At 42.0% G+C, this 20,850-nt stretch overlaps 1 protein-coding gene across 3 annotated transcripts; it reads left to right on the top strand.

Annotated features, from left to right (window-relative positions):
- The first annotated feature begins 552 nt into the window (after window positions 1-552).
- LOC5577398 (zinc finger protein 2 homolog) lies at window positions 553-13,087 on the top strand. Of its 3 annotated transcripts, none has more exons than XM_021856222.1 (4): window positions 553-654; window positions 732-856; window positions 917-1,104; window positions 11,400-12,735. In XM_021856222.1, exons 2-4 carry the CDS (start codon window positions 737-739, stop codon window positions 12,673-12,675), a joined length of 1,584 nt encoding a protein of 527 aa, XP_021711914.1. In that variant the 5' UTR covers window positions 553-654; window positions 732-736; the 3' UTR covers window positions 12,676-12,735. The 3 variants fall into 3 exon arrangements, with proteins under 3 accessions (XP_021711914.1, XP_001656486.2, XP_021711905.1); XM_001656436.2 differs by adding an exon at window positions 12,777-13,087 and having other exon boundaries at window positions 599-856; window positions 11,400-12,693; XM_021856213.1 differs by having other exon boundaries at window positions 600-856.
- Window positions 13,088-20,850: the final 7,763 nt, after the last annotated feature.

Raw genomic sequence — 20,850 nt, 5'->3', positions numbered from 1 at the left:
TTTAACGCGGCAACCTGGAATCGAACCAAGAACCTTGCGATCGATAGGCCCGAGTGTACACCACGCGCCTATAGTGGAGTGATGCTAAAACGATACATAAAGCGTTCGTATTGCAATAATCGTTCCACCTTCCATATATGGCATATAAGGGTTTGTTCATAAATTTCATAACGCCAAAAATGGCCATTTTGGACACCCACCCACCCCCTCGTAACACTTTTTGTAAGAATATTTTACTGATTTTGTATGAGCTGTAACATCATGGAGGCACCCACCCACCCCCTTCAGCGTTATGAAATTTGTGAATGGGCCCTAAGGCAAAATGTATGAAATTCGTTAGTCCAGTTCGCAGCGTGTGCGATTCATCTCTTGAATGGTTGCTCTTTATGGCAAACGGCTATGAGCCTATGCATGCTATAAAACTTTTGACTTTTACCAAAACACGGCGCACAGTAAAAGTCAAAAGAACAAAAGAATTTATGGCACGTACAGAGGATCATTATACCAAAACGGGCATTTTTTTTACATTGTGTCGCCCTCAACCATTTTCGACCACAAAACCGATACCGTTGTCGCAACTCCGACAACAATGTTTTGTCAAAACAATCTCGCGCATCAAAGTTTTTAACATTTTTCTGCCAGTTGTCTCATCAGGTTTGTTTACAAAGCTTTTTCCTATTAAATTTAGAAGATTTTTTTCTAATGTTTGAGTCTTTACACAAACGCGAAAGTGGCGATGAACTTTGAACAAATCTGTCGTCTTTGTGCGGCGGAAAAGCTCAAGCTGAGAGACATCTCCGGCGACGAACGCCATGCCCAGCTACCCGATCAGCTGAGAAACATTCTGCAGGTCCAGGTACGGGTTTCAAATTATTCATTGATTTCAAATAGGATTCATGTGATTTAATATTTTCAGTATGAAGAGAATGACGGGCTCCCGCAGAAGGTGTGCAAGCCCTGTGTGACCACAATGCAAAAGATTCAGGACACCCTGGACGAATACCGCACCAACGACATGCGCATGCGAAAGCAGCTTCTGGGACTGGAAGAAGTCGAAATCAAATTGGAGGACTTGGACGAAAATGAGGACAATGTCCTCAGTTTGTAAGTGTTTATTGTCGAATTCGTTTTTGACCCTAGGGTGGAACTGGCGAAACCCGTTCTGAACCTAGGTACAGTTTCAACTCCACCGGATTCAGGTTCTACCGAACTACAATTTGTTAGACGTAGGTTTGTTACTGTTTTGATCACCGACCCAGTTCCTAAAAACGAAAACGGCTTAAGTTTCGTTATTGTTGTCCAGGGCTGGTAGCAAATTATTTTTTAGATAGTTGATCTCTATTGCAATGCATGTTTTTGAGCCATTTTTTTTCAATGGACCGCTCTAATGTATATTTTTTTTTAACCAAAGTGATCTTTAAAGTCAGTATTTTCTTCTAACTACAAAGTCCTGGTTCTAGACCAACCTTCAGAGACTCCTACATGACTATTCCACTAGTGGGTCTATTCTACGAATAAGGTGAGGTGAGAATTGTCGGTATCGTATAACTGTTTAAGCAATCGAAGCAATCATTGACGTTCAACATCAGTCCGTTGCTATGTACATTCCCTAGCAATCACTCTTGTAGCATATTAGTCTGACATAAAAATTTCATTAGTAGTTCGATCATTAACTAGACCACACGTATCGGTATCATGTTATATTTTCCCAGAAAAGTCTTTTCCCCGCGGCTTGAATCTCCAATAGGTTATTTGCCAAGCCGGAAGCTCGGAAAATTGAAGCGTGAAGAGTTTGCTGTTTTTTTCTCGAAGCAGCTTCTGGAAGCACGTGGAACCAGGTACTACTCCGGAACCGACAACAGACGCGTGGAACGATAGCGATGAGAGGACGTTGGATGAGAGCCAATACGCGCTGATTCGTGACAAGACGACGGCGAAGGGTACGTGGGCGGCTCTGAAAGCTCATCATGAGAGGACCACGTTGGGGCAACGGGTGACCCTACTCCGTCAAATCACGAACCAAAATATCAAGGTAGGTGACTATATGGAGGCCTACCTGGCGGTAATTGAGAAGCAGTATGCGCGTCTCGCAAATTCCGGCATTGAGATATAAGAGTGCCTCAAGGTGGCGCTGATACTTTGGGGACTTCCGGAGTTATTCAATCCTCTAGTGACGGCACTGGAAGCGCGAAACGAAGATGTGATCACCCTAGACCTCGTGAAGATAAAGCTGCTGATGAAGCGGAGAAGCTTCGGAAACGATCCGGTTCCGAGGAGCAAGTGCTGCGAACTGGCGGAGCGAGTGCGTCGCAGAAAAGTGTCGTCTTCTATCACTGCGGCAAGCCAGGGCACCGAAAGCGAAATTGTAAGGCGTAGGTACCTGGCAGAGTGTGGCGGGAATGCGGATTGGAAGAGAGAAAAGGCTAAGGCCAAAACTGCGACGGATCTCACGCAGAGCGACCATTCCTGGCCGATAGCGATACGGCTTTTTGACTCCTGCGGTGGCTAGGGTGCTCTTGCGAGCGACTTTCGTAACCGGCTGCTTGCGAGGGGCCGCTTTCCACCAGTGGACTTACGGGCAGTCTGCTTGGTAAAAGCCATCGTCGTAGTAGTGTTCTCTGGACGGATTGAAACAAACGAATGATTGAATTTGCGCGGCTGCCGGTCCCTTTTATGACCTTCTCTTGCGAGCGAGCGAGACGAACAGTGAACAGCGAGCGAGCAAGAAGAATTCATCCATCGCGTACCGCATAAAAGCAGCCGAGCCGGCGGTCGAGCATCAGTTTTGTTTCAATCGTTGCCGAAGATAGACCGGCAATTACTTTACACGGCCAGACAAGGGAGGCAAAAGACTCGGAAAACAAAGCGCCAAGCGTCATCGCTAGGTTTTGCGTGATAACATCCATTGCATCATCTTTGGAGGTTAAATCGCCCCCATCACCGACACCAGAATTCAAAACTACCACTGAATCCACTATACCTGAGCATGGAATGGCGATCGACGATGTCCTCACCCAACCGTCCTTTTCAGGACGACAATTTAATTTTGAAAGAGATTTGAAAATAGTTCTACCGTGAAGCGCAACATTACTGGCAATACTCTCAGCAACAGAACTGTCGGTGAATTTGTAACGAATGAACGAGTTCCTGACCTTAGCAGCTTAAGCGCCACTCTCCGAGGGGAGAGACTGCTGAGGCTGTTTGGGGGGCCCGGCAGAGGCTCTTCAAATAGGGCGAGTTAATAGACTGCTCAAACACTCGAATACATTCCAACTAACCCAAAATGCAACCAAAAATTTGAAAACCAAGAATTCAAGGACAAAATCTACTATGAAACCCAACAACAAACTTACTAATCAAAGAAGAAAACAAGATCGAAACGATAGCCAATTGAATATGAAATAATTAAATTCGAACAAGAACCGTTTGATTCGTCTGCCTTCCTAGACGTAATCACAGCTTGCTTTAAATTTCGTGTATTTAAAATCTCAAATATTTACAGAGGCCTGTCAGCAAGCTTTTAGAAGGTGACGTCACTCAAAACCTAGCTCTAATGATTCCTTAATATCTAGTTTTCCCTTAAAATTAGCCTTACTATCTAGATCTGACCTTTCGGTAAATCCAACGGGAACAAACCATGCAGCAAAATCCCTCGAAGCGAAGGGCTCCTTTCCGTCGGCGGACAATTCGAAAACGTTTCCCACAGCGCTGGCGTGTTCGCATGCAATATCGCCCAATATCGTGATTGCTTCTATGCTCGGTTATGCTTGAGACGTAGACGGAAAGTACTCCCTCACTACCGCACTATTTCAAATTCGAAATCCCAGACACACGATGGGGTTCGTGTCACCGCGCAACGGTGTAATACCGGCGGTGTATCCGACCGACTCCGGAGCGATAACTTTGGCGCAGACAGTGGTAGCGATGTCACGCCGGTGGTTGTGTTGTAGCACCACGGAGAGTCGGCGTATAGTGCGACAAAAGGCGGTGGGTGGCGGGTTGGGAGGTGACGGTCTCGCTTGCGGTGAGAGCTCCGCTCACAGGTCGAGCGCTAGGGTTCTTCTCTCAATTTCCAAAACCTAGGAAAATACCCGCATCGATCAGCGAGTATTCTGATCAATGGGTTCCAACGAATTAGCACACGCTTAAATCATTTAACCCTACTGTTGCCCTTACCGTCTTTTGTCCGAATCTACACTACCGGACAGTCTCAATCACGTGCTTCGAACACAGAATCTACTTTGTAGATTTTAATTTAATTCGCTTTCCAACTGACGAAAACTGCAAAAGGATAACACTAGTTCTTCCAAATAAAAGGCCATTCAATTTTAAAGAAACTTACAATCACAGAACTTCGACTAATGCACTTGTAAATGGAACGTGGCTAACAACTGAATTTTTCAGACGTTGACTATTACGTCTGCTCTACTCAACGAGTCGCACTGAACTTGTTCGACAAAGGTGAACAATCATTGCATTTGCTAAATAGGACGGGCTATCAATTTTGTTTGGAACACAATTCTCTATTGTAATAATTCCGATCGTGCATCCTTCTCACGCCCACACGGTATTGTTTTACTTCATGCGTTTAATTTGCATACGGAAGGTAATAGGAAGCCTTGAATTCGCAGTTATTGCGTTTTTGCGCATCAGGGAATCTACCCAGAATGAGTTCCTGAGTGGAGGCACTCACAATTTGAATTTTGCGAAAGCTTCAATAGTCTTATTTTTTTTCTCGCAAGAGTTCGCTCTTGTAGCTTTTGATCAGTTATTACACCCAAAACTATGGTGCATATTCATTTTGTTACAAATTAAATAATAGTTTTGGTGAAATTATTAGTGATTTGCGGTAAACATTTTACCAAGATCAGTAAAATTCCACCAACATTTACAATCATTAGGCTGCTGCAAATCCAGTGTCCGGTTTGTAAAATCGCTGGCTACGAGATGACTGAAGAAAATCAGTCCAAGCCGCTTGTTCAAGCGCTCATCGTCATCGCCATCGTAAACCTTATCGGGCGAGGAGGATTTCAACCTGTTCGCTGGCAAAATGTGTTACTCGATTCTCACAGTTCAATCGCCCCTTTTCAGGGCCAACAAATGTGTACTAAAGAGTTATTTGTGTAATATTTGATAATGTGCTTACCACATTCTTGCTATAATTCATCTCGTACAATATATGATTAGTTATGAATAATTGACAAAACAACAATTTGAGAATGTTTCCGAGGACGCTGCAGTCGGAATGCAATATATTTTCTATAGTTAAGGAATGATTAAAATATTACGTAACCCAAAATCAACGGAAACGAGTTATTTTGAATTAATTGCTCCAAATTAACAATGATTAAGTATACACTGAAAAATCAATTCTTCAATATAATGGCCTAAGCTTCTGAATACATGTACAGTGATTATTTTGTATTGACACAAAATAATAACACACAATGTCTATAATAAATCAGAAATGATATGCAACAAATAGTGTGAAAATTAATTGGATTTTTAGCAGTAGAAATCTTTTATGAGTTCGTGACGGTCTCAAGCCAGGAAACAGAAGAGGTTAACGTTATCCAACGTCAACTTGGCGGTCGTATCTTGGCAACAACCTCTTACTTATTTTTTCTTTTTTTAGTATTTTAAGTGACAAAATAAGCGACATATCGTGTAGGCCCCAACAAGATACCGGTGGGTTATCAATTTGTCTAGCTTCTGCCAAAATCATGGATTATTTGTTGATACTTCTGAAATTTATTTGAATAACGCAATTTATTTTATGAATTACATAAAAGTTAAGAAACACGACTTTTTGCTTCATTTGTTTCTACTACTGCAGTATACATTTACAAGCGCAATGCATGTAATTACACAATGGTAAGAACTGTGAGCTGAAGAGATAAGACAAAATTTATACTTTGTGACGATACAATGCTTGTGCTTTGTTCGAGCGCGTTGTCAAATCTTTGAAAAGTGGTTTTTATTAAGTGTATCTTCCGGCAGACTCCAGTGGGCTGGTCACACAGTAAAAATGCCCGAGAAAATATTTTTGAAATTTGAGCTGAATATAGATTTTCATGACGCCAGGAAACATTGGAATATATGACAATCCTGAAGTAAATTAGCCTGAACAAGAGCCCTAATATTTGCTTGGATTTCGAAGAATATCGGCGAAGATGGTGCTCTGAAATGTGGTCGGTGTGAAAATGGCCTATTATATAAATGTATGAAGCAAAAGACAAGATAACATTAAAAATAAAATACAATGTTTTATGATGTTCAAAAGTGTTGCCAAAAACGGATCCTTTTTGTTGCTAAAATCGGGGGGTGCCAAAAATTTAGCATGCCAAAAACGGAGGATGCTAAAAACAGAATCCCACTGTATTTACAATTTTCCGATGATATGACTAAGATTGGGATATCGGAGCGGTGAATGGGGCATGAGCGGTGAATAGCGTCCTAACGGTAAATGTGGTCGAAAAATCGTTGTCGGTAAGTGATAAGCAGTATAACACGGATTGTTTGCACCCGTGGCGTCGACGACTAGGCCACCGAGATTCAGATGTGATTCTCGAAGGTGAGCGGCGTGGTTTGGGTTCTGGAATGAAAATCAAGCCATGTGGTATCTGGATGACTTGTTGCGTCGAAGGGAAGATGACACGTCCGCTGTTTCCACAAGCAGTCGAGAAGAAGTCGCAGGCGGTACGAGATATCGTGCACAGTGATGTATGCAGTCCTATGACGACATCGTCGGACGGGTGCCGATCAGGCATTGCAGAATTCGCTCTCATTTGAGTATGAAGCACGATCAAAGCAAGCAAAGAAAATCATCCCATCTGTTGCGGTCCAGGATCGTCATTGTATCGCAAGGTGTAACAAGTTTGATAAATCAAGCGTGTGCTAGAATAAGGGCGTAAGTCGCATGATCGATTTCTCTTCATCGATCCTCTCTTCTGTGAATAAAGGTGACAAGATGCAAGTTTGTCAGCATTTTTTCACCTCAGGACGCAAGATTGCATCGCTGCCAAGCGGTCTGAAGTGAAAAAATGCCAACAAACCCGCATCTTGTCACCTTTATTCACAGAAGAGAGGATCGATGAAGAGAAATCGATCATGCGACTTACGCCCTTATTCTAGCACACGCTTGAAATGGAAGCATCGAGCAAGAGCCCCAAAGAGAGAGCGATGATAAAATCAATTTTTCTCGCTTGTTTACCGTTGGGGATAGGTGTTTTTCTTTAATGCCACGATAAACAATCCACGAACTTCCAATAGCAATAGTGTCCCAGGCTTGGAGCATGTTTAGAGGGGTTTTATCATGCACTACTATCCCCCCAATCTGATCAAAGTTGTAGCAGCATACGATAAACAGTCTCTCATAATGTGCAGCATGTTATGATAGTTACAGAGAGCGATACATGAGAGATTCTCTCAATTTTCTCAGGATTCAATCCCTGGTGCCGATATTATATGACGATGAGTGACGACCACAGCCGCTATACGGTCGTCTAGTTTTTGAAGGAGTCCGAGGTCATTGAAAAGATCCGTGAGTATGTTAGGTTCACTGAAACTCAGTTCGGAAGGAAGCGGAAGGTCATCCGTTCAGACCGGCGAATACACCAGCAATGCGTTGCGTAAGTTTCACGCAGTGGTAGGAATCAAGGCAGAATTCACCGCTGGTTACGCTCGCTGAAAGGATAAACAGAAGGTTAAATTAAATGGGTATGTGTATGCTGTTGGATGCTGGCTTACCTCGTCGTTTGTGGGCGGAAGCAGTGAACACCGCTGCATATATTCAGAACCGATTGCCAACATCAGCGATCGGATCAACTCCGTATGAAATCTGGTTCGGTATGAAACCGGATTTGCAACATTTGAAGGCGTTCGGTAGCAGTGGCTACGTGTGGGTTCCGCCAAAAAAGAGGAAAAAGTTTGCAGAGAAGGCGACCAAAATGACATTCGTCGGATACGTGTCGGATGGCAAGGCTTACCGTTTGCTGAATACCTCTACTGGCCAAATAGTCATCAGCCGTGACGTGTGTTTCTTGGAGCTCGACGATGTTAAGAACATTAAGGATGGAACCGCCCGTAGTCTACCATGTGAGTGACCGAACGAAGACTAACAGATAGAACTTCGACTGTATGACTGTGGACCGAATGCGGGAAGATGCGATGAAAAAGAATTTTTCGCGTTTGATGAAGACAACGATGGCCCAAACGAGGCAGTACCTGTGCAAGAGAAGTGCGTTGCCGTTCCAGTTGCTCGTGATCATTTGCGGCGCTCGCAGAGGAAAAATTTCGGTGAACCCCTAGGGCGGTATACCGACACAATTGGCCTGGCTGTGAACATGTGTACTGAACCAATTACATGTCGAGAACCAATTGAGAGCCAGGACAGCGAAAAGTGGAAAGCAGCCATGGACGAAGAGATTGCATCTCTACGAGACAACGAGACGTGGACCCTTACAAAGGCACCCCAACGGCGCAAAGTAGCCAACAACTTGGGTGTTTAACTGTAAACCGGACGAACCGGGTAAAACTGTACGATACAAGGCCAGGTTGGTCGCACAGGGGTTTCCCAAAAATACGGAACTGATTACGATTAGATGTTTGCTCCGGTGGTGAAGCAAATCACATTCCGTACAGTGCTGACAATAGCAAGCAAACAGAAAATGCTTGTCAAGCAAATTGATATAAAGGCCGCGTATCTGTATGGCAGTGATGGAAAGTGGCGAACATTTCTTCTGAACTGGAACAAAAACAAAACCAAACGCTCCCGAGCGTCAGAGCGCTGGTTTACTCGCATCTGCGTGCTCCCGAGTAACCGAAGCTAAAAGTGATTCGCGAACTTATTCGGAGCTGTTCAAAGTCATATTGTACCTTTGGAAAAAAATCTGCTTCCTCTCCGAGATTTATGGTTTCCAAGGGTTTTTGACTGCAAACTAACAGTTTACTGTCGATTTGATGGTTATACAATTAATTTGTCTGTCAAAACCATAATAAATCACGCCTTGCTCGGTTACTCGCGAGTAAAAGTTTCCGAGCTTGTTGCTACTTCTTTTGACATGTTCTCCCGAGTAGGAGTAGACGGGTGCGGACTTACTCACACCTAGCCAGTTCCCGAGTATGTGATGTTTGTTTTGCGCTGGTATACACTCGTGAGCTGCTTCGTGATGCGAACTTTTCCACCACTGCTGTATGGCGTGCTGCAGGAAGAGATTTTCATGAAGCAGCCTCCTGGGTACTTGAATGGTGATCCGGATAGCGTGTGTCTCTTGAAGCGTAGTCTCTACGGACTCAAGCACGGGTATGGAACCAACGGATCGATGCGGCGTTGAAAAGCATGGGATTCCATCAATCTTCAACTGATTCGTGTTTCTATTTGCGGATCGTGAATGGCATGTACACGTACATATTGATCTACGTGGACGATATCGTTGTCGTGTGCACCACGGAACAGAGATACCAGAAACTGGTTTCAACTTTGAGCAAGAGCTTCAAGATTGTCGAGTTAGGTGACTTGACGTTCTTTCTGGGAATCCACGTTCGTCGCGATGCTGACCGATTCTTCTGTAACCAGAAATCGTACGTGAGGAAGCTTTTATCGCGGTTCAGCATGGCGAACTGCAAAGCGTCTCGAGTTTTGATGGCCAGAGGATTTGTTCAACAAAAGGAGGAGGAAAGCGAGTCTTTGGTAGATTGACAACAGTACCAAAGTTTGATCGATGCTTTGTTGTACATCGCTGTGAATAGACGCCCGGACATTGCAATCTCGACTTCGATACTCGGGTGTTGGATTACGAAACCAACCACGGCGGATTGGAACGAGGCAAAGCAGGTGCTACGTTACCTCAATGGCACCAAGAATTACGAGTTCCATCTGGGTGGCGGTAACAACCTTCAAGTGGAGTGCTTCTTGGATGCAGACGGGGCTGACGAAGACGACTACAGTAAGTCCAACACTAGATACATTTTCAAACTCGGCCGTGGACTCTTTGGCGGGGAAGCAGGAAGCAAATGTGCGTGTTCCTGTCCAAGTCGGAATGTCGGAGTACATTGCTGTAGTGGAATGCTTGCAAGAGCTGCAGTGTCTGCGTCGATTGGTAGACGACTTGGGCGAGCATCGGGCGTTGCCTATAGTGGGCAATGAAGTTAACCAGAGCTGCATTGCACTCGTAGCAGCAGAGAGGATTTCCCGGAAGTCCAAACACATCGACACCAAGTAATGCTTTGTGAAGGATTTGGTGTCGTCTGGTATCGAATCCATTCGGTACTGTCCTACGGAGCAGATGGAAACGGATCTTCTTACCAAGCTTTTGAGAGCGGGAAAGCTATGGCAACTGCGAGAAGCTATGGGGATTCTACCACATGATGTTGAGGAGTGTTGAAACAATCGAAGCGAGTCAGTCGACAACTGTCACCTCATTCGACTCGTGTCACCTCACACGCCGTGCAGAATAGGCACGTTAATCAAATAGAAGTGAGTCGTTAATTGTCACCTCATTCGACTCGTCTCACCTCACGCGCCGCAGAATAAGCAGATATATTGTCGCACCGCCACCAGACCGGATCGCGCCAGTGTGACTCGCGATGCGCCTCAACTCGCCGCATTTTAAAATCAGTTTTTTAGTGTGGCGCTGGATTCTTACGATTTTTATTAACACAGCGCACTATTCACATATTAGTCGCGACGCTCGGGGGCCGAGAAAAAATGAATTTAAAAAAAGTGTTGGTCTTGATTTCTACCGCATACATAATATCAAATGGAGAGTCACTTCACTCGGGTAGATAATTGTCACCTCGCTATACGAAACCAACAATTCTCACCTCACACCAGTCGTAGAATAAACCCAACTATTATTTTGCCCTGAAACTTTTTTTTTTTTTTAGGCGCTCCGTGCTTGTGGCCACTACTGTGCCGGACTCAGTTGATCTGTAGCTGCTTTATCGATACAGATCTATTTTCAACTTATCTATATTTACATCTAGTTTCACTCCCTCCTACTCTTTTACTCTCACACCGAGCAGGTAGGAGAGAGCTCTGCTATTAGTGAGGCTAGCTGCCTGCGAAGAGGGTCAGTTTGTCTCAGTCACCATCTGATACTGACGGAGGATGGATGTGCTCCGTGAGGCGTCTTCTGGTGGCTGGACGGGCTGGGAATCGAACCCATGATCTTATGAAGCAGAAGCGTAACCTGAAGGCTACATACCCCCCTTACCCTGAAACTCTTATCTCCTGATAACCGTAATTTTCATTTGATTCTCGTTTTGGTTTCCGTTTGATATCTTTCTGGTCTCTTTTTTGTTATTTCAAACGTCTCTTAAGTCCTATTTCCAAGATACTCATTACTTGTTTCATGTGATAAGCGTTTCAAATTGTCCAAAAATGTTGTTTCTTTCAGGAAAGTCGAGGTTCTTGAACAGCACTTTGCGCTGCAGTCACCAGAGGGCATCGAGCAAGCTGAGGAATGGTTGGAGGAAGATTTCGCTGACGAAGCTAGCAAAACTGTGGACGAGGATGTTAGTGAAGTAGTAGCGCCAACAATTGAGGCTAAGGAGGATGCTGCGGAAGTGTCTGCTGAAGATAAGAAGCCGCAATCTGCGAAAAGAAAGCGAGCTAGAAATTCCAACGAACCTAAGAAACAGCGTCGAAAACGAGGAATTAAGACGCCAGAAAATCCGAATCGACCACGATTGAACGACTTTAAATGCTACATCTGCAAAAGTGATCCGCTAGGGTCGGCAAAAGATTTGCTGGATCACTTGGCAATTCACAACGATCAGTTACCGTACACATGTCCCATGTGCATTCAAGAAACGGTCGAAATCAAACAATTACGCTCCCTGAATCTCCACTTGAAGATGCACGAACAGCCAATTAAATGTGCATATTGTGATCGTCGTTATACGAATGAGCGTGCTCGAGATTATCATGTACAATCGTTCCACTTGGGAGACAATGCTCCCTGTCCGTCCACGTGCGACATGTGTGGCAAGGTATGTTCTTCTGCCCTGTCGCTGAGGGCACACAAAAGGAGACACACCATGTCGTTCAATTGTGAGTACTGTTCCAAGGGATTCGCCGAAAAGTCCAAACTCAAACGACACATTTCACGAGTTCACGAAAAGACCGGCAGTTACGAGTGTACGATTTGCCTGAAGCGCCTCACAACTATCGACGCCTACGAGCACCATGTCCGGACCATCCACGAGGGCCGCAGGGACCACGAGTGTGAGATTTGTGGGCGGACATTTACGACGGCTGCCTTCCTGCGGATGCACCAGAAGCACTATGAGGGCGGAGTTTGCAAACCGAAGAACAACTGGACTCCGTACTACACCACTCGAATCAACGAGGAAGGCACCAAACTGTACAGCTGCAAACTGTGCAAGAAGGAGGACATGCGTGCGATTAGCGAACACTTGCGGGTGCACTTCCCCGAGGAGTACGAGTGTCCGATCTGTATGATTAAGTTTCCGCGTAAATCGTCCTACGACCGGCATCGACTGACGCATAGCGAAATTACTCACCACTGTTACAGTTGTAAGAAGAGCTTTCTCAGCCCCCGGAAGCTGTCCAGTCACCTGGCCAAAGCGCATGGCATGGGGCAGATTTCGGAGACGACCGAATTGCCGTTGGTGTCCGATGAGGAGTTGGAATTCGACGTTGTAGATTGAGCGAGCGGTAAGCGTAAGGTAAGTGTCCTAATAATAAATTGAATGTGGTTTTATAAAGTATGTAAAATGTCTTGTCTTCGAAATCCTACTATTCGCAACAGTTTTTGGTTGAGGTTGTTATTTCGTAGATTCGTTGCGTTAAATCTACGCCGAATGAAGAAGCCTTCCACATTGGACCTGGTCCTGGGCCAATAGCTTCCAGTCGCCCTGAACGTTAAGCGACCTTAAATCCTCTTCAACTGCAAAAAGACATCTGGTGCGCGGCCTTCCACGAAGGCGACGGCCTCACTCCGGTTCTATGCTGAATATTAGTTTAACTTGACGTTCCTCCGACATGCGAGCTACATGCCCAACCCACCGCAGCCTGCCGTGTTTTATACGCTTAACCATATCCATTTCTTTATAGACTTTGTATAACTCGTGATTCATTCATTCAACTACTTCAAAAATATCACCATTTCACTACCAACATCACCTATGGGCCCATGGTGTCTACCAGCGACCTTGCACTTTGTCTTTATGGTATTAATAACGCGCCCAATTTGTGTTGTCTGCCTTTTAAAAGACACGAATGCCTCTTTCACGGCTCGGCGATTAATCCCGATTATGTCGATATCGTCCGCAAAACCAAGGAGCATATGAAGGTGTGATAGTAGTGCCATTCCTATGCGCGCATGCTCTTCCTATTGCTCCTTCTAACGCTATGTTGAACAATAGGTTTGAAAGTACATCGCCCTGCTTCAATCCGTCTGAGGTTACGAAGGATATATTGAAATCTCATTCGCAACTCGTATATGTATTTGTTTTCGATTCTTCCAACGTTGCACGAATTAGTCTCATCAGCGCCGCCGAAAAACCATGTTCCATTATTATTTCCCACAACTCGTTTCTTTTCGCTGAATCGTACGCCGCACAGTGCTTCCAAGGGCCTAAATTCGTGATCGAAAATGTTTTGCACCAGAAAAGTTGGTTGTAGAGGTATGGTGTCTTCAGAGAAGTTGTTCGGGATGTTGAAGCCCTTCTTAAGAAAGAAGTATTTTTGTGATGAATCCATCTAGCAGTGAGATAGATTTTCACTTTTTTGCAAAAGTGGAGATACAACAATGGTGTCTTCGGCAAAGTTGTAGATAATTTTACTACATGAAAATTTGCTGAAGACACTTTAGCTCTATATATTGAATTTTAAGAGACATGGGTCATTTTTTGTGAACGACCCCTTAAAACTAGTTTTTTCGTTATATCTCTTTCTGGGTATTTTTGAGATTTTTCGCATGTTCTACAAAGTTGTTTTAATTGATAAAATACGTATTTCTTCAGAAGACAAAAAAAAAATGTAGCTCTTATATTTTCGGAGTTATATGATATTTTATGTTGAAAAATCGACTATTTCACCTCCCTCTAACATTTACAGGGGCAAATTGGGGCAACATTTTTAGCTTGCATATAAAAGAGTAACTCAATAGCTATCAAATCCATGGTAACTGACACGTGGCACTGCGTTCTTTGACTACAAAATATGTTCTGTAAAATTTAGAAAAATTAAAATTATGCAGCTTTTAATACAATTATTTTTTTTAAATACGCCATTTTTCAAAGCTGAGTGACAATTTTCAGGTCTTTTACGCAATGATATATTCGGTTTGGCTAATGCTAATATTACCTAAGATAGGTTATCTTGATATCAAACGTCATACTTCTCATTTACAGTGAAAACTAGATGTATGAATTCTAAGAGATAGCCTTTATTACGTAACATCAGCTCTATACTGAACGTAGTATAAAGCACATAGAATAATGTTAGTAAATTATTAGCCTTAAAACGGAAGTCATCCTATTTAAGCTAATAATAATAGTAATAATAATAATAATAATAACAATAATAAAGGAAAGAATGTTTTCTTTAGTTTTGGTATTTTGCTCTTTTGTATTTACAAGAGAACATAATCTTTATAAATTTATCCATCTCTTCATTTAAATAAAACTAAAGTGGCGTGACATAGGGGTCATGCACAAATTACGTCACGCTCCGAAGGGGGGGGTCAAGCCAAGCGTGACAAGCCTTACAAAAATTTGACAAAGGGGGGGGGGAGGGGGCAAAAAAGTTTAAATTTAGCGTGACATAATTTGTGGACCATCCCATACGAACAGAATGGCTTTCAAACGGACTATCATTTGTTACCATGAACAAGCTATAATTTCGCTGTTATGTGTATTTTTGAGATTTTAGATACTACTTTTTGAGAATGTGAAGAAGAAAATTTAAAATAAGATCCTTTTTATATATTTCTGTGCGATAATACAGTCGACTATCCATATCTCAATATTTTTGCCTATGTAGATTATTTCTTTGAACCTCTCTCTCAACATTTTTTTTCTCCATAAAAAGACTATCTTTTATCTATTATTACAAAAGTGTTCATATGATGATATGTAGTCTAAGGTGAATTGATTATTACATTATCCACTGTGCTTAAAGATAACCATATCGGAATCTAGAGATGGTCATCTCAATGGCCAATTTATGTCATATCTCTGTCCGCATTCTAAAAGCACTTAACTGAACTGAAATATTGAATTAACAAGCATTATATTCTTAATTTATGCTTTCTACTAATGCACAAAGCTAAAATAAAAATCCCTGTTGTTCGATGCCTACTTCACCAGATTTGTGTCTTAAAAGTTTTAGTGCAATTTTTACTTAAGATAACTAGCTATTTCACGTTAACAATATCCAAAAATATTTAGTATTTGAGAGATCACGTTTTTACAGTCATAACCGAATATATCATATCCTAGAAGACCTGAATATTTTACACTCAGCAATGAAAAATGGGAACGGTTCATCTGGCTTAAAGCCATTTGGCATAAAGTCATTTGGCATAATCCCAATTGAAATAATGGCCATTTGTCATAACGGTCATTTCGCATAACTAGAATAAAATACTTTCTTTCAAATATATCTGTTCTTCATAAATGTGTTTATGTTAAATGACAATTATGCCAAATGACCGTTATGCCAAATGTCTTTTATGACAAACGACTTGATGCCAGATGAACTTATGCCAAATGGCTTTATGCCAAATGACCCAGACCCATGAAAGATGGCGTATTTAAAAAATACACGGCATACTTTTAATTTTTCAACATTTTACGGAACATATTTTGCAGTCAAGGAAAGCAGTGCCACGTGTCAGTTACCATGGATTTGATAGCTATTAAGTTATTCTTTTATATGCAAGCTAAAAATGTTACCCCAATTTGCCCCTGTAAATGTTAGAGGAAGGTGAAATAGTCGATTTTTCAATATAAAATATCATATAACTTCGAAAATATAAGAGATACATTTTTTGTGTCTTCTAAATAAATGCGTATTTTATCAATTAAAACAACTTTGTAGAACATGTGAAAAATCTCAAAAATACCCAGAAAGAGATATAACGAAAAAACTAGTTTTAAGGGGTCGTTCACAAAAAATGACCCATATCTCTTAAAATTCAATATATAGAGCTAAAGTGTCTTCAGCAAATTTTCATGTAGTGAAATTATCTACAACTTTGCCTAAGACACCATTGCTGTATCTCCACTTTTGCAAAAAAGTGAAAATCTTTCTCACTGCTAGGTGGATTCATCACAAAAATACTTCTTTCTTAAGAAGGGCTTCAACATCCTGAACAACTTCTCTGAAGACACCATACCTATAAAACCAACTTTTCTGGTGCAAAACATTTTCGATCACGAATTTAGACCCTTGGAAGCACTGTGCACAGTGCTTCCAAGGGCCTTAATTCGTGATCGAAAATGTTTTGCACTAGAAAAGTTGGCTGTAGTGTAGAGGTATGGTGTCTTCAGAGAAGTTGTTCGGGATGTTGAAGCCCTTCTTAAGAAAGAATTATTTTTGTGATGAATCCACCTAGCAGTGAGATAGATTTTCACTTTTTTGCAAAAGTGGAGATACAACAATGGTGTTTTCGGCAAAGTTGTAGATAATTTCACTACATGAAAATTTGCTGAAGACACTTTAGCTCTATCTATTGAATTTTAAGAGATATGGGTCATTTTTTGTGAACGACCCCTTAGAACTAGTTTTTTCATTATATCTCTTTCTGGGTATTTTGAGATTTTTCACATGTTCTACAAAGTTGTTTTAATTGATAAAATACGCATTTCTTCAGAAGCCAAAAAAAATGTATCTCTTATATTTTCGGAGTTATATGATGTTTTATGTTGAAAAATCGACTATTTCACCTTCCTCTAACATTTGCAGGGGCAAATTGGGGCAACATTTTTAGCTTGCATATAAAAGAGTAACTCAATAGCTATCAAATCCATGGTAACTGACACGTGGCACTGCGTTCCTTGGCTACAACATATGTTCTGTAAAATATTTTAAAATTATGCAGCTTTTAATACCGTTTATTTTTTAAATACGCCATTTTTCAGGGCTGAGTGACAATTTTCAGGTCTTTTACGCAATGATATATTCGGTTTGGCTAATGCTGATATTGCCTAAGATAGGATATCTTGATATCAAACGTCATATTTCTCATTTACAGTGAAAACTAGATGAAGGAATTCTAAGAGATAGCCTTTATTACGTAACATCAGCTCTATACTGAACGTAGTATAAAGCACATAGAATAATGTTAGTAATTTATTTGCCTTAAAACGGAAGTTATCCTATTTAAGCTTAAAATAATAATAGAAGTAATAATAATAACAATAATAAAGAAAATAATGTTTTCTTTAGTATTGGTATTTTGCTCTTTTGTATTTACAAGAGAGCATAATCTTTATAAATCTATCCATCTTTTCATATAAATAAAACTAAAGTGGAGTGACATACGAACAGAATGGCTTTCAAACGGACTATCATTTGTTACCATGAACAAGCTATAATTTCGCTGTTATGTGTATTTTTAAGATTTTAGATACTACTTTTTGAGAATGTGAAGAAAAAAATGTAAAATAAGACCCTTTTTATATATTTCTGTGCAATAATACAGTCGACTATCCACATCTCAATATTTTTGCCTTTGTAGATTATTTCTTTGATCCTCTCTCTCAACAATTTCTTTCTCCATAAAAATACTATCTTTTAACTATTATTATTACAAAAGTGTTCATATGATGATATGTAGTCTTAGGCGAATTGTTTATTTACATTATCCACTGTGCTTAAAGTAAAATATATCGGAATCTAGAGATATTCATCTCAATGGCCGACTTATGTCATATCTCTGTCCGCATTCTAAATGCACTTAACTGAACAAATATTGAATTAACAAGCATTATATTGTTGTTCGATGCCTACTTCGCCAGATTTGTGTCTTAAAAGTTTTAGTGCAATATTTACTTAAGATAACTATCTATTTCACGTTAACAATATCCAAAAATATTTAGTATTTGAGATATCACGTTTTTACTGTCATAACCGAATATATCATATCCTAGAAGACCTGATAATTTTCCACTCAGCCATGAAAATGGGAACGGTTCATCTGGCTCAAAGCCGTTTGGCATAAGGTCATTTGGCATAAACCCAATTGAAATAATGATCATTTGTCATAACGGTCATTTCGCATAACTAGAATAAAATCCTTTCTTTCAAAATATACCTGTTCTTTATAAATGTGTTTATGTTAAATGACCATTATGCCAAATGACCGTAATGCCAAATGTCTTTTATGACAAACGGCTTGATGCCAGATGAACTTATGCCAAATGACCCAGACCCATGAAAGATGGCGTATTTAAAAAATACACGGTATTTAAGGCTGCATACTTTTAGTTTTTCAACATTTTACGGAACATATTTTGTAGTCAAGGAAAGCAGTGCCACGTGTCAGTTACCATGGATTTGATAGCTATTGAGTTACTTTTTTATATGCAAGCTAAAAATGTTGCCCCAATTTGCCCCTGTAAATGTTAGAGGAAGGTGAAATAGTCGATTTTTCAACATAAAACATCATATAACTCCGAAAATATAAGAGATACATTTTTTTTGGCTTCTGAAGAAATGCGTATTTTATCAATTAAAACAACTTTGTTGAACATGTAAAAAATCTCAAAAATACCCAGAAAGAAATATAACGAAAAAACTAGTTTTAAAGGGTCGTTCACAAAAAATGACCCATATCTCTTAAAATTCAATAGATAGAGCTAAAGTGTCTTCAGCAAATTTTCATGTATTGAAATTATCTACAACTTTGCCGAAGACACCATTGTTGTATCTCGACTTTTGCAAAAAAGTGAAAATCTATCTCACTGCTAGGTGGATTCATCACAGGGCTTCAACATCCCGAACAACTTCTCTGAAGACACCATAGCTCTAAAACCAACTTTTCTGGTGCAAAACATTTTCGATCAAGAATTTAGGCCCTTGGAAGCACTGTGCGGTGGGATCCAAACGAACTCTCGCATAACCTGTGATCTCGCCCTAAAAGCCATTGGTAACCGAGTGTGTAGCTTGCTGTTAACGAGCAAACGAATGGATTTACACCTTATTCAACAATGTTACCATGAAGAGAAGATCCTTCTCTATCTTCCAGTGGATATAGTTTCATCCTGGGCCATTCATTTGCCTAGAAACAAGGAGCTACACACTCGGCTACCAATGGCTTTTAGGGCGAGATCATAAATTATGCGAGAACTGGAGTGTTCGCCCGAAACCTTCACACAATTTTGCACACCTTCCATCGTCGCTCTTATCGGTCTCGTGAGCTTCCCGGGATAGCTGTTTTCGTCCATGATTTTCCATAGCTCTACGCGGTCGATACTGTCGTATGCCGCCTTGAAATCGATGAAAAGGTGATGCGTTGGGACCTGGTATTCACGACATTTTTGGAGGATTTGCCGTACAGTAAAGATCTGGTCCGTTGTCGATCAGCCGTCAACGAAGCCGGCTTGATAATTTCCCACGAACTCGTTTACTACAGATGACAGACGACGGAAGATTATCTGGGATAATACTTTGTGGGCCGCATTTAGAATGATGATCGCTCGAAAGTTCTCACAATCTAACATGTCGCCTTTCTTGTAGATGGGGCATATTACCCCTTCCTTCCACTCCTCCGGTAGCTGTTCTGTTTCCCAGATTGTGCCTATCAGCCGGTGCAGACAAATGGCCAGCCTCTCCGGACCCATCTTTATGAGTTCAGCTCCGATACCATCCTTAACAGCTGCTTTATTGTTCTTGAGCTGGTGAATGGCATCCTTAACCTCCCTCAAAGTGGGGGCTGGTTGGTTTCCATCTTCCGCAGTACTGACAAAGACATTTCCTCCGTTGTCCAGTCATTCATTGCTTGTGCTCTCAGCGCCATTCAGGTGCTCGTCGAAGTGCTGCTTCCACCTTTCGATCACCTCACGCTCGTCCGTCAAAATGCTCCCATCCTTATCCCTGCACATCTCGGCTCGCGGCACGAAGCCGTTGCGGGATGCGTTGAGCTTCTGATAGAACTTACGCGTTTCTTGAGACCAACATAGCTGTTCCATCTCCTCGCACTCCGTCTCCTCCAGGCGGCGTTTTTTCTCCCGAAAGAAGCGGGTCTGCTGTTGCCTTTTCCGTCTATAACGTTCCACTTTCTGCCGGGTCCCTTGCTGCAGCATGACCGCCCGCGCTGCATTCTTCTCCTCCAAAACCTCCTGGCACTCCTCGTCGAACTAATCGTTCCGTCGACTCCGTCCCACGTACCCGACGTTGCTCTCAGCTGCATTGTTGATGGCTGCTTTTACTGTTCTCCAGCAGTCCTCAAGAGGGGCTTCATCCAGCTCACCCTCTTCCGGTAATGCAGCCTCGAGGTGCTGCGCGTATGCCGCTGCGACATCCGGTTGCTTGAGCCGCCTAGGTCATACCGGGGCGGCCGTCGGTACCGTACGTTGTTAACGACGGAGAGTTTTGGGCGCAGTTTGACCATCACCAGATAGTGCTCAGAGTCGATGTTAGCGCCACGATAGGTCCTGACGTCGATAATGTCGGAGAAGTGCCGACCATCAATCAGAACGTGGTCGATTCTGTCTGCTGTGGTGATCTCCAGGTGTATCGGTATGGAAGGCTGTGCTGGAAGTAGGTGCTACGAATGGCCATATTCTTGGAGGCAGCAAAATCAATTAGTCGTAGGCCGTTTTCGTTCGTCAGCCGGTGGGCGCTGCACTTTCCAATAGTCGGTCTGAACTCCT

The sequence above is a fragment of the Aedes aegypti genome, chromosome 1 (assembly GCF_002204515.2).
Source record: "Aedes aegypti strain LVP_AGWG chromosome 1, AaegL5.0 Primary Assembly, whole genome shotgun sequence".
Lineage (NCBI taxonomy): Eukaryota > Metazoa > Arthropoda > Insecta > Diptera > Culicidae > Aedes > Aedes aegypti.
This window is presented reverse-complemented; position numbering and strand designations above follow the sequence as displayed.